This window comes from Paroedura picta, chromosome 3 (genome assembly GCF_049243985.1).
Source record: "Paroedura picta isolate Pp20150507F chromosome 3, Ppicta_v3.0, whole genome shotgun sequence".
Taxonomy (NCBI): Eukaryota; Metazoa; Chordata; class Lepidosauria; order Squamata; family Gekkonidae; genus Paroedura; species Paroedura picta.
Window position 1 is genome coordinate 12,994,990 of NC_135371.1, and position 12,873 is coordinate 13,007,862.

At 46.4% G+C, this 12,873-nt stretch overlaps 1 protein-coding gene across 2 annotated transcripts in view; it reads right to left on the reverse strand.

The window, feature by feature from the left end:
• Nucleotides 1-3,155: 3,155 nt before the first annotated feature.
• The window catches only part of LOC143831581 (cholinesterase-like), a 32,339-nt gene continuing 22,621 nt past the window's right edge, over nucleotides 3,156-12,873 (reverse strand). The window contains exons 1-4 of one of the 2 annotated variants that reach the window (XM_077324670.1): nucleotides 11,801-11,989; nucleotides 8,098-9,607; nucleotides 5,616-5,779; nucleotides 3,156-3,297 (exon numbers count right to left, since the gene is read on the reverse strand). In XM_077324670.1, coding sequence (XP_077180785.1) covers nucleotides 3,236-3,297; nucleotides 5,616-5,779; nucleotides 8,098-9,599 — 1,728 coding nt within the window. In that variant the 5' untranslated portion in view covers nucleotides 9,600-9,607; nucleotides 11,801-11,989 and the 3' untranslated portion in view covers nucleotides 3,156-3,235. Of the gene's footprint in view, nucleotides 3,298-5,615; nucleotides 5,780-8,097; nucleotides 9,608-11,800; nucleotides 11,990-12,873 lie in introns of those variants that run through there. The other variant, XM_077324672.1, reaches the window with a different exon arrangement.

A 12,873-nucleotide genomic window follows, 5' to 3' on the forward strand; every position in this document is an offset into this window, starting at 1 on the left:
CTTTTCCAGAGACATTCCTCCATCTCCTGCCAATGACTGCCTATGTTGAGCTTGGAGGTAGGTCAACTTTAGCCTCAAGCGTAGACCCAGTTAAACCATCTATGCCATCATGAGAAAGTGAGACAGTGAATAAGAAACAATGACAAGCAGGCAGCTGTGCTTAGGGTTACCATCCTGAAGGTGGGGTACCAGGATCTCTTGGGGGCTTTCCGCACCGGGATCTTTGTAGCAAATTGGTCGCTGAATGAAAAATCGCCATTTAAAATAGTGGAATACGTTGTTATGCATACCTGCCTTTGTAGTGGAATCCAGTTGCGTTTTGTAGCGTTTCCCACAGGCTTGCGGTCTCGGCAAAAATCGCTAGAAAGGAAGCGCTATTGCCAAGCTCGTCCCGCCCCTGGCTGTCAAGCAGCCAATGGGCAGCCGTTAGCATGCTCCCAAACAGCCCCTTTCCCATTAAGAAAGGTTTAAAAAAAAAAAACAGACCCATTGCAACGAATCTGTGTTGATTCGTTGCAACGGAGAGACCCATCCAGCTGCCTGGTGTGTTTGAGCTGTCATTTCATCGTTGCCACGCTCCCTCCGAGTGAAAAAAAAAAAAATCCCCCCCCCTCTCACGGGCCCGATTTTCGGCTGAATGAATGTGTAAAAAATAAAGGGAAAATACATCAGCAAACGGGCTTTTCTGTTCTTTGTGCTTACTGACTGAAGGGGAGGGACTGAAGCCGGGGAAGCCTCTAAACAGAAAGAGGCTCGCTGGTGCGTTTATCCCCGCTCGCTCGGAGAAAAAAAAATGGCGATCGCTTTGCCGGAAGATCAGAGAAGAGAGCCAGGGGGAGGGACTTTGTAGAAACCGCAACAATGTTAACGCACAGGTCTTTTTCGCTAGTGTTGCAGATTGGTTGCAGGAGTGTATCGCTTTCCGGAGGGTGAATCCACTTTTGGGGATTTCCCTGAAAGCGCTACAAGGAAGCGCTTTTTGCAGATTGGTTTCAGGTGTGTGGCAGATTGTCAACGACGTTGTGCATAACAGCAAATCAGTAGCGTTTTCAATTGGCAACCATTGTGCTATTTTGAAGGCGTGCGAAAAGCCCCTTGGAATTACAACTGAATAGATGTCCAGACTATAAAGATCAGTTCCCCTGGAGAAAATGGCAGTTTCAGTGCCTGGACTCAGTGACGTTATATTCTGGATCAGCTGCCTCCCTTCTCCTGACTCTACCCTCCCTAGACTCACCCCCTAAATCTACAAGATGTTCACAAGTTGCAGATGGCAGTCCTACCTGTGCTAAATTGCCCTCTGAGATCATAATAGATGTATTTCTTGCCCCCAAACTGTGATTCCATTCTAGGGTTTTACTGTGGTTATCCCCAGTTTGTTGAAACACTCAGATTGAGATGTCACAACACAGCATTGTTAAGTCTAGGGCAGTGGTTCTCAGCCTGGGGGTTGGGACCCCTTTGTGGGTCGAACTACCCATTCACAGGGGTTGTGGCAGGGCGAGCAGCTTGGCCAGGGGGGGGGTGCCACCACTGTTGCCGCTCCCCCTGAAGGTGCCCGCCAATTTATATACAATTTATAACCCATTTATATACAGTCATGAACAATGGATCTTCACGCCATAGTTCAGTTTCGGTTTAATTTCTGTGAAAGAAGCCTTGCATAATTTTATGGTTGGAGGTTACCACAACATGAGGAACTGTACTAAAGGGTTGCAGCATTAGGAAGGTTGAGAAACATTGGTCTAAGGCAGGGGTAGTCAAACTGCGGCCCTCCAGATGTCCATGGACTACAATTCCCAGGAGCCCCCTGCCAGCGAATGCTGGCAGGGGCTCCTGGGAATTGTAGTCCATGGACATCTGGAGGGCCGCAGTTTGACTACCCCTGGTCTAAGGACTTCCTCAGCCAGGAAGTCCTCACTTTCAGTTATCCAAGCCTGTTCTCCAGAAAATCCGGAGTGTGTTGACAGACCTGGGCTGATTCTGCACTTACTTTGTTTTTTTCCGGTGTGGATCCTGCTCAATTCAGATCAATCTGAACTCGGTCTTCCTCTCCCCCCCCCCCCATTGAAACAGAAAAGTGTTCTGCACTTGATTGGGAAAGCTCAGAAGGGGGGGGGGAGCCAAGCCCAGACAGAGCCTATTTCTTTCTTTCTTTTCTTGAAGGGGGGGGGAATTGAAGACAACAGAGAAGGGAGAAAAAAAAACCCACGAGGCAAATCTCTATCCACAGAAGTGAGGGCTTCTGCAGTTTCTACAGAAAGAAAATTAGGGCTTCCACTTTAAGAAAAGCTAACAGCCTTGGCTGGCTTGGCAGATTTAGCCAATCAGAACTGCTCGACCACGGAGTCAGCTGGCCAATCAGAACTGCTCTACCGCAGAGTCAGCTGGCCAATCAGCACTTCTCTACCATGGAGGGAGTGCTTTCTCATGCTTTCTCAACCCGAATCTTTCAATATCGAGGATTAAAAGCACTCCTGGATATCGTGAAGAAATGGTAGGTTGACTCTGGATCAATCCTGCTTGTTTCAGAGGGAAAATTAAAATCGCCACAAATCAAAATGGAAATTGCATTCTGTGTAGATGGCAGGGACTGAATTGACCTGGGAATCATGTTCAAGGTATTGGTTTTGACCTTTAAGACTATACATGGCCTGGGTCCTGCCTACCTGCAAGACCGCGTGTCTCCTTATGCCCCCTCTCAGGGCCTTATGCTCTGTGGGTACAAATTTGTTGATGATCCTGGGTTCCTGGGAAACATGCCTGGCCTCAACCAGGGCCAGGACTTTTTAAGTCTTGGCCCCTACCTAGTGGAATGGGCTCCCGGAAGAGCTGAGAGCCCTGTCGGAGCTTTCTGGGTTCTGCAAGGCTAGCAAGACAGAGTTCTTCCACCAGGCTTTTGGTTGAGGCTGGGCTGCATACTAGGCTGTAAGATCAGGTCCTTCCCCACCCTTGTGGCATCTGGATCCCCCTGGGGTCATCCATCACCGCAGCTTTACATCTCTTGACACTGCTGGGAATGAGGAATATAGGTCTCCTAGGAATTGTTATGCCTGCCATCTTAGTCTTTTTGAACTATGTTATTTTATTGTATTGTATTATCGGTGAGGTGTTTTTATGGTTTTACTTGCAAAGTGCCACAAGCCAGCCTGAGAGTTGGCGGTATAAAAATTTAATAAACCAACAAACAAATATATACCATCCTCTTTCTCTGTCCATATGTATTTTCCTTAATTCATAATTCTGCCTTCTTATTGCCTTCTGGATTAGCTGGAATAGCAGTATCTGAAGGGTGATCTGGCAAGAAAGAAAGCACAAAAAATGAATCTCGCACTGAATTAGACCAGATAAACTTAAAGCAATCCTGTGATCACCAAAACCAATGTTGTCCATTCCCCTGTTGTCACCAGCAAGGGATAGGATTGTCGGTGTGTTTTTTGAGGCAAAAATCAAGGTTGGGAAATTCCTGGAGATCTGGGGATGGGGTCTGTAGAGGAGAAGGACTTCAGCAGGATATGATGCCATCGACTCCACCCTTCAAAGCCCCCCCCCCAACACCCTCTAAGTTATGTGCAGATTGGACAGGGGGTCCCTGAGTAAAAGTTAAGTAATTTTTTTAAAAGTGGCATGAGCCTTGCAATGATTGGGGACTATCGCTAGTCTCAGTTTGCTGAAAAAAACAAAAACAAAAATGATGGAGAGAAAAGTGCTCCTTTGGCAGCTCTCTGAGAAGCCTCATGACAAATACTGAAAGGGGAGCCCCAGAACCTCTCTTGCCAGTTTCGAAAACATTCTGTTAGTTTCAGGAGGAGTGCTTTTAGTTTGCCTGCAATCCTTTGTGTTCCCATTCCCATTTGTTCCCGTTCGTTTAGCGAACCAGGAGGATTTCAATGGAAGTTGAAACTACTGCGAAGCTACAGTGGAGCAATTGCATCATTAAAAAGAAAATCCCACCCCTCACATGTCAGAACTGCTGTATCCACCTAAATAAAGAAAACGATGTCTTTTAGTTGTAGTTGCAGAATTAATAAAACAGAATGGTGGAACAGACTCTGATATTAAGCTTAACGTCTCAACTGCTCGAAAAATCTGCAGGAAGCTACATGTGCAGACCATGCCATAGTCTTCAGAGTCTATCTATCTATCTATCTATCTATCTATCTATCTATCTATCTATCTATCTATCTATCTATCTATCTATCTATCTATCTATCTATCTATCTATCTATCTATCTATCTATCTATCTATCTATCTATCTATCTATCTATCTCTACCCACCCACCCATCCATCCATCCATCCATCCATCCATCCATCTTTAAACTTGTAAACCAATGCACCCTGCAAGCTGGTTTGCGGTGGTTCACAGAAAAGGTACAAACAATATCCAATAAAACCATATAATATTCATAATCATCCTAAAAACAATCCTCAGCGTTGTACAAAATGGCGGTATACAATTTGAGCTAAAAGCCTCTCCCCATCCTTTAGGATATTGGTATTGGTTCAGATGACCACTATGACAGTAGTTAAGAATGCAATAGGGCTCCTGGTGCTGTCTAGCACCATGCACAGAAACCAGGAGGGGGTGAGGACCCGATCACACACCCCAGGGTCCCCACCTGGTCTCAACCAAATGCCTGGCAGAAGAGCTCCATTTTCCAGGCCCTGTGGAACTTAGGGAGTCCTGTTAGGGCTGGCAGCTCATTTGGGGGAGCTCTTTCCCACCAGGTAGGGGCCAGGACTGAAAAGGCCCTGACCTTGGTCAAGGCCTGGCGTACCTGCAGAGAGGAGTGCCCTGCGGGGGGCATAAGGAGGTAGGCAATCCCGTTGATAAGTAGGGCTCAAGCTGCATAAAGCCTTAAAAGTCAAAACCAGTACCTATGTTAAGCAGAATGGGAACTATCTGATGGGGCAATTGCATAATTAAAAAAAAAATCCCACCCCTCACATGTCAGAAGTGCTGCATCCATCTAAAGTAAGAAAACTATGTCTTTGAGTTGTAGTTGCAGAATGAATAAAACAGAATCTTAACGGCTCAACTGCTTGGAAAATCTGCAGGAAGCTGCGGGTGCAGAATACGCCATAGATTTCAGAGCCTGTTAGCCACAATGGGAGCTCTCTGATCGGCAGTTTGCAGTGCTTGTCTAGCTTTGGAGGGCCCCATATAATGTTCTTAAAGCTGGAGAGAATTCCATGGCCACCATTTCCTGGGAATCTGAGGGAGTCAACAGCAGGCTTTCTGGAAAACGTCTCCATTTCATGAGCTGACGGAGAATGGTCATGGAGCGCGTGCCTCACTGAACATTGCTTCGCAGACCTTGGACTGACCAAAATTCAGCATAGATTTTGCTTTGTGTGTTCATGCTCATCCCTAGTCAAGGTGCAGACAAAGGGAACCAAGACTATTCCTGCACCTTCCCCTGACACACTTCTCGCACAGCCCAATTTTGGTGCAGGAATTATAATGGAAGGGCTCAGTTACTATCCTAAGCAGTTCTAGAATGGCCATAATATGATTTTATTTCTAGGCTGACCCAACCACAGTTTATGGGGGAATGTCTACCTCAGGGAACGGCTTTGGGTCTCCCTCCTACTTTGAGGGCCTCAACTCACTTGGCCTCGATGCCTCTGATAAGTGTGCGCTCCACAAATCACAATGCCGGGCGGGGGAGGGCGTCATGACTTGAGGCGGCTCTGTGCTGATGCGGAAGAAGTTCTGCTCCTCAGGGTCATAGAGCGGCCATGTTTTCTCACCGACATCTGTCGGGGTGGGATTGCTGGACAGGAGGCAAAAAATGAAGTCAGATTTCGATGAAGCCAGAGGTCTCTATAAGGTATACAATATATGTTGTCATCTATTTATTCATTTACTACTTTACGTGTCTCAATGAAACTCAAGGATTACAGTATTAAAAAACAAAGCTAGTAAATGACGTACTTTGGTAAGGTCCCTGCTTCATATTGCATTCCCATTTGTAATCAGAGTAGTGAATTAACATTAGTGAGAGTTGGAAAAGCTTTGATCCCTGTCAACATATAACCAAGAACCCGGGCCTTGTAAATGGCACCACAAACTGATAGAGCTGCCATTTAAAGTCCTCCATGGAGGTGGTGACTTTGGTGACCTTGTCTTCTAACATTAGGCAAACAATGACCAGAGCATAGGCCTTTTCTGAGAGGAAGCCCCAGTTGTAGAATATCCTCCCTGAAGATCCAGTGTCCAGCAAATTTAATTATCTAACTATGTAATAAGAGCTTCTTCTGGTGCAGAGTGGTAAGGCAGCAGACATGCAGTTTGAAGCTGTCTGCCCATGAGGCTGGGAGTTCGATCCCAGCAGCCGGCTCAAGGTTGACTCAGCCTTCCATCCTTCCGAGGTTGGTAAAATTGAGTACCCAGCTTGCTGGGGGGGAAACGGTAATGACTGGGGAAGGCACTGGCAAACCACCCTGTATTGAGTCTGCCATGAAAACGCTAGAGGGCGTCACCCCAAGGGATACCTTTACCTTTACCTAACTATGTGACGGCAAACATACTATTTGCCGCATCTGTAATGTGATTAAAAAAAACTTTCTGAATTATTGTTATATCATTCCTCTTGGTAATTCTTGTTATGCTTTCATTGCTTACCATGGAATTTAATATTGAAAGGCAGAAGAAAAATATAATTGCCCACAAGAATTTGCAGCCAGGTGGCGGCTCGAAGGCCGGCTAGCTGGGCTTGGGCATGCCGACGGGCATTCACGTGCCTTTAATAGGCACCACGTGCTCTGCATTCCCTCTTCTGCACCTGGGCTGTCGAGCCGTTTCCCTCCCTCCGTCCCACATTGAGTTTGTTGTGGTTCCTGTGTTTTTCTGTCGCAGTTGGATTAGGCATGGTAAGACCCTGTTGTTAGGGAGCCCGGTTTGCATACTGGTCTCCCTGGGGTTGGGGCCCTCCTTAAAGAGACCGGCTGAGAGCGAGTGTGGCCTACACGGCCAGGGGCTCGTTGCTGAGCTACTCACGAGTCACCAAAGTGAGGTGGATGCCTGGTGAGACTCAATAGGTGAGGGATTCCTGCGTGTGGATGACCTGCTCTCCCGGCAGGGATGGAGCAGGTCCCACGGTGTCCAACAACCCTCAGGTTAAGCAGCCTTACGGCTGTGGGTGTCAGGCTTCTTACTGTGCCATGCCAACCTTTTGGAAGGTGGCATAATAAAACGGCTGAGCCAAAAAAGCGAGGCACGTCTTCCTTGGCAGAACTGCCACCCTGCTAATCAATGCTGTAAAAGTCAGCAAGGTATAATGGCTAGAGTGCTGGACCCAGGAAATCCATGATGAAATCCTGATTCCGACATGAAACATGGTGATTTAAGGTCAGTATCTTTCTCTCCCCCCCCTCTCTCTGTGTCAACATAACATACCTCACAGGGTCTTTAGTTGATTAAATTAGATGCTGATGAAGAAGAAGAAGAAGAAGAAGAAGAAGAGTTGGTTCTTATATGCCGCTTTTTTCTACCCGAAGGAGTCTCAAAGTGGCTTACATTCGCCTTCCCTTTCCTCTCCCCACAACAGACACCCTGTGAGAGAGGTAAGGCTGAAAGAGCCCTGATATTACTGAAGAAGGAGAAGAGTTGGTTCTTATATGCTGCTTTTCTCTACCTGAAGCGGCTTACATTCACCTTCCCTTTCCTCCCCCCTCAACAGGCACCCTATGAGGGAGGTGAGGCTGAGAGAGCCCTGAGATTACTGAAGAAGAGTTGGTTCTTATATGCCACTTTTCTCTACCTGAAGGTGGCTCAAAGTGGCTTAGAGTCGCTGTCCCGCTCCTCTCCCCACAACAGTCACCTGGTGAGGTGGGTGAGGCTGAGAAAGCCCTGATATCACTGCTCGGTCAGAACAGTTTTATCAGCACCATGGCGAGCCCAAGATCACCCAGCTTGCTGCATGTGGGGGAGTGCAGAATTGAACCAGGCATGCCAGATAAGAAGTCCACACTCCTAACCACTACGCCAAGCTGGCTCTCTTAAGCCCCATAGAAGAAAGGTAAGATAATAATGTACTAACTAATAAGAAAAAACTTTGCCAATACCAAAGTAAGTGAACAATTCTCTTACCCGCTTCTGGCAAACTCTGCCCAGTATTGCATCATTTGGGTGATTAGCTCTAACTCAGCCTCTGTACATGTTCTATTGGTTCCTAGTAATACTGTCAGAGTTCCAAAAAGGTATGGGACCTCAGATCCATGGACAGACCCCATCCATTCAGGCCAGAAAGAGCCATTGATGTGATGGGTGAAGGTATAAGCATACACAGGGATTCCATTCTTTGCAGTCTCTGTGGCAATTCTGTTTGCGGGACATACAAAGAAGTAATCACCCCAGGCCTGGGTCAAGGCAGAACGATTCTGTGCTGGGCCCTCCGGTTCTTCTTTGCTGTATGTCAGAGCAATGGACTGGATGAAGTCTTCTGTTGCATTGGGGATAGTTGTGTTCAGATGCATCAAGAGCTCTTCCCAGGGCAAAAGGCTTTCACTGAATCTATGTGAGGAAGCAACAGTGAGGAAAACAAGGATGGACCCTTCGTCAGAGGTGGTGCCAATCATAATAGGCTTAGACTGAAAGCGCCTGGACTCCACAAGTTTCTGGGGGTCATCAGGAAGGAAATCTCCATCGATTGTTGGCATGAATTGAAGGGTTGGAATGTTCTGATTCTCAACGTTTAGATTCACAAGAAACATGTGTGTTTGAAAATCTTCCAATTTCTTTTCCTGCAAGCAGCTCACTATGGCAGCGTCCTCCCCCTCTGTACAGCCCATCATCCCAGCCAGGGACAAAGCCCTCCTCTTTGCCTCCTCAGAACTCACCCAGGCCCAGGGAGCAGTGGCCGTTCCACTCTGCAGAACAGCACGGGCAAAAAGTGGCTGACTCCCTGGGGAGAGGAGGTGATAGTTGACGGATGCTCCTCCAGCACTTTCGCCAAAAATGGTTATCCGAGTGGGGTCTCCTCCGAAGGCAGCTGCATTCTCCCTCACCCATCTTAGGGCCAACTGCTGGTCCCAAAGGCCCATGTTTCCGGGGCAAGCTGGTGTTAATGAAAGGAAGCCTAGAACACCCAGACGGTAATTCATGGAGACCACAAGGACATTCTGGGTAGCAGCCAAGAATGCTCCATCATATATAGCCAGGGAAGCTGTGCCCTGATAAAACCCACCCCCATGGATCCAGACCAGGACCGCAGCTGGTGTGGAGGGCCGGGGATGAGGCACCCAGACATTGAGGAAGAGACAGTCCTCTGAAAGGGGCGTGTTGGGATTGAATACTTCAGCCCCAGGCATCCCAGAAAGTAATTTTTGGGGGCATGAATTGCCAAAGTTAGTGGCTTCAAGGATGTGACTCCATGGCTGATGGGGAACAGGCTTCTGGAAACGCCATTTCCCCACAGGGGGTTCTGCGTAGGGGATGCCCAGATAGGCTGTGACTGTTTTTGAGCCAGCTGGGAGATGCTTTCCCCGGATACGGCCACTGCTGGTGACCACCACAGTTTCATCGTCAGCAGAAGACTTGGGTCCCAGAAGGGACATGACCAGGAAACTCCACCAAAATACGTGACCAGCCATTGCAGCACCTGAAAGGGAAGCATGACAGAAGAAATTAAAAATACAATACGGTCTATTTCTCCCATTGCTAATCCTACTCTTGCTTCTGAAGGCCAGATATGAGTTTGAATGACATTAAAGGTTTTGTATTGTATTGTTGTTTGAGGAACTAGTATAAGAATTTAAGGGCTTGTGGGTCCTTAGCACAGCACAACTGGTGCTGTTACTGGTGTTGTAACAGCAGTGCATCCTTCCCATGGATATTTGGAAGCGATTGACAGCTTTGTTTCATTGTTATGGTCCACAAGCTGCATAACTATGAAGACCCCTTAGGAATCACAGTGTGAAGATCGCCTAATCATATAATACCACGGGTTCCCTGGAACTCTGGGTTCCATAGCATGTGCTGCATGTGCCTTTAGGATAAAGGAGCTCTGTCGGGAAGGCCAATATGATAAGTACCCTTTCATTGGCGAACATCCTGGGTGGGGAACATCCTGAGAGCCAGTTTGGTGTAGTGGTTAGGAGTGAGGACTTCTAATCTGGCATGCCGGGTTCGATTCTGCGCTCCCCCACAAGCAACCAGCTGGGTGATCTTGGGCTCGCCATGGCACTGGTAAAACTGTTCTGACCGGGCAGTGATAACAGGGCTCTCTCAGCCTCACCCCACAGGGTGTCTGTTGTGGGGAGAGGAATGGGAAGGCGACTGTAAGCCCCTTTGTGCCTCCTTCGGGTAGAGAAAAGCGGCATATAAGAACCAACTCTTCTTCTTCTTCTTCTTCTTCTTCTTCTTCTTCTTCTTCTTCTTCTTCTTCTTCTTCTTCTTCTTCTTCTTCTTCTTCTTCTTCTTCTTCTTCTTCTTCTTCTTCAGTATAACATTTATTTATTTAGGATATTTCTATGTCCCCTCTGCATAGTCCTGTATTGGACCCGCAGACCCCCTCAGGGAGAAGAAAGAAAACCCAGGTTGTACACAGAAGCACCAAAGTGTTGTGCAGTAGCAAGAAACCTCTTCCTACAAATATCCACGTGGGGGCAAACAACCCCAACAGTGTGCCAAGGCAGCAAATTTTCATTTCAGCCCAGTTCACATTTAAATCAGGAATTTGATTCTGTTTCTGTCTATTAAGTGCTCTGGAGTAGCTTCTGACTTACGGCAACTGTATGAAAGAATGACCACCCAAATACTGTATTATTTGCAGCATTGCTTGTGTCTTGCAAAGTGAAGGCTGCGGATTCCATGACTGAGTAAATCCATCTCAATGTTGGGTCTTCCTCAAAAAAACAAACAATGCAAGACAAGCTATTTCTCTGTAGCTCTCCCACCTCTTGCTCGTGGTGGTCAGATATGAGTTTGAGGAACAGGATGGCCAATATGATAAGTATGCTCATCTTGGTGAGCATCCTTGCTGTTAAGGCAGAAATTAATTTATTTAGGAGATTTCTATTCCCCCTCTGCAGAATCCCGTATTGGACATTAAACCCTCCTCAGTCATGGGAACAAAAACCAAGGATGAGGACAGAAGCAAAAATCTTTCCCACAAACATCCAAGTGAGGGCAAACAACCTCACTGTTGTCCCTCTTTTGAGTCTCACATCCTATAGAAGAATTTCCTTCAGGCAGCATCACATCTAAATCACTTCTTGGGTCTGGTGTATGTCTCTCAAGTGGCTTCCAGCAGATGGCAACCGTATGATCTGATGTCCTGCAAAGTAAGAGCCTTCCTTGGGTCCTGCAAAGCGAGGGCTGAGGATACCATGAATGAGTCAATCCGTTTCATGTTGGGTCTTCCTCTTTTCCTACTCTTCCCCAAGGCCTCTTACCTTCTCACAAGGTGACCAAAGTACCTAGTCTGGCGTATACAATCCATAGAGGGGAGAGGTGGAATCCAGGGGGGCTTAGAATGCCTGTAGCACTTCAAAATCTGAGGGGATTATTCCAGTTTTATTTATTTACAGCATTTCAGATGTGAAACGTGTAGGAGTCTTAGAGTGAACGAAAATTAATTCTCCGACTGCACCAATTCCCTCTAGGTCGTAGTTGCTAACCAGGATGTTGCAAGAAGCAACATGCATGAGGGAGAGAGTCAGAACTCAGCAGAGGGAACCAGTCTGCTTGCTTGGAGCAGAGCCTGCTGGGATTTATTCTCCCTGACAAGAATCCCACCCCTCTTCTCTTCCCTATCACCCGATGCAAACAGTCTTTCCGACAGCAGACTCACCTTTTCCTTGTGTCTTCCAGTAATGTTTTCTTTTCTGCTCTCGTCAAGTCAGTTTAATTGCATGTAACAAATGGAGAGAGCAAGAAGCTGGTATTATTTGCCTCCGAAGCAATTACTCAACAGGCTTTAGCATACAGAGTGGGAGGAGCCTTTGTGAGGTATTCTAGGTGTGGTATCCCTGCTACGAGACAGCTGAAATGCATTTTTATGGGTAACAGGTCAGAGGGGGAAGGTTGGAGGTAGAGATTTCCTGATAGACCCAGAAACAGCATTGCCAGTCATGAGAGGACATGGGTGGGGAGAAAAAGTTCTCTGAACAAGATAAGAGACTGTTGACACTCTTCCACAAATTAAATTTGCTTTTAAACCAGTCATGATTAAATTTTGGGAGTATTCATTTTGACAAGTATCCCCAATACTCGGGAGAGCCGTGGGCCGGAGCATACTATTACTTGAATTTTGAACGATTGAAGAATAAATTATTGTATCATTTTCATGTGAAGAAACTTTATATGAGTAAGCATTATGACTTAATTATGTATATAGAGAAGTGTGTTTGTGTGTTTTAAGGAACAATTCATTGAATGAATGAAAATCCTTAGAGAGTATGCAATTATCATGTAAAGAGAGGCATGATAATTGATCATTTGGATGACAAGAATTTTGATATGAATATGGAAATATTGTAATACATTAATTTTGATTGTTTAGGACATAGCCACTAATGAAAAGTAATCATTGAAAATGGAGCACATCCTGACACCGTTTTGGTTTGGTCCATATAAATAAAGAGAACAATATTGGTATTGTTTAAAATATTTCAATTGTTACAAGCCATGGGATAGGTTTTCCACTTTGCTGGTGTATTCTTACTGCAAACTGCCTCTTTCACTTCTGTTGATAAATGTGATATAAATGTCAGATGGCACAGTCCCCAGAGGAACAAAGTTTGCTGATAGATTCAGAGCAACAAAGAGGCACAGCCCTTCTGACCGAGGTCAGCTAAGGCCACCAGCATAACCACCATCCAACCTTCTTCCTGAAGCCAGATTGAAAGGAGTCTAAAGCTAAGG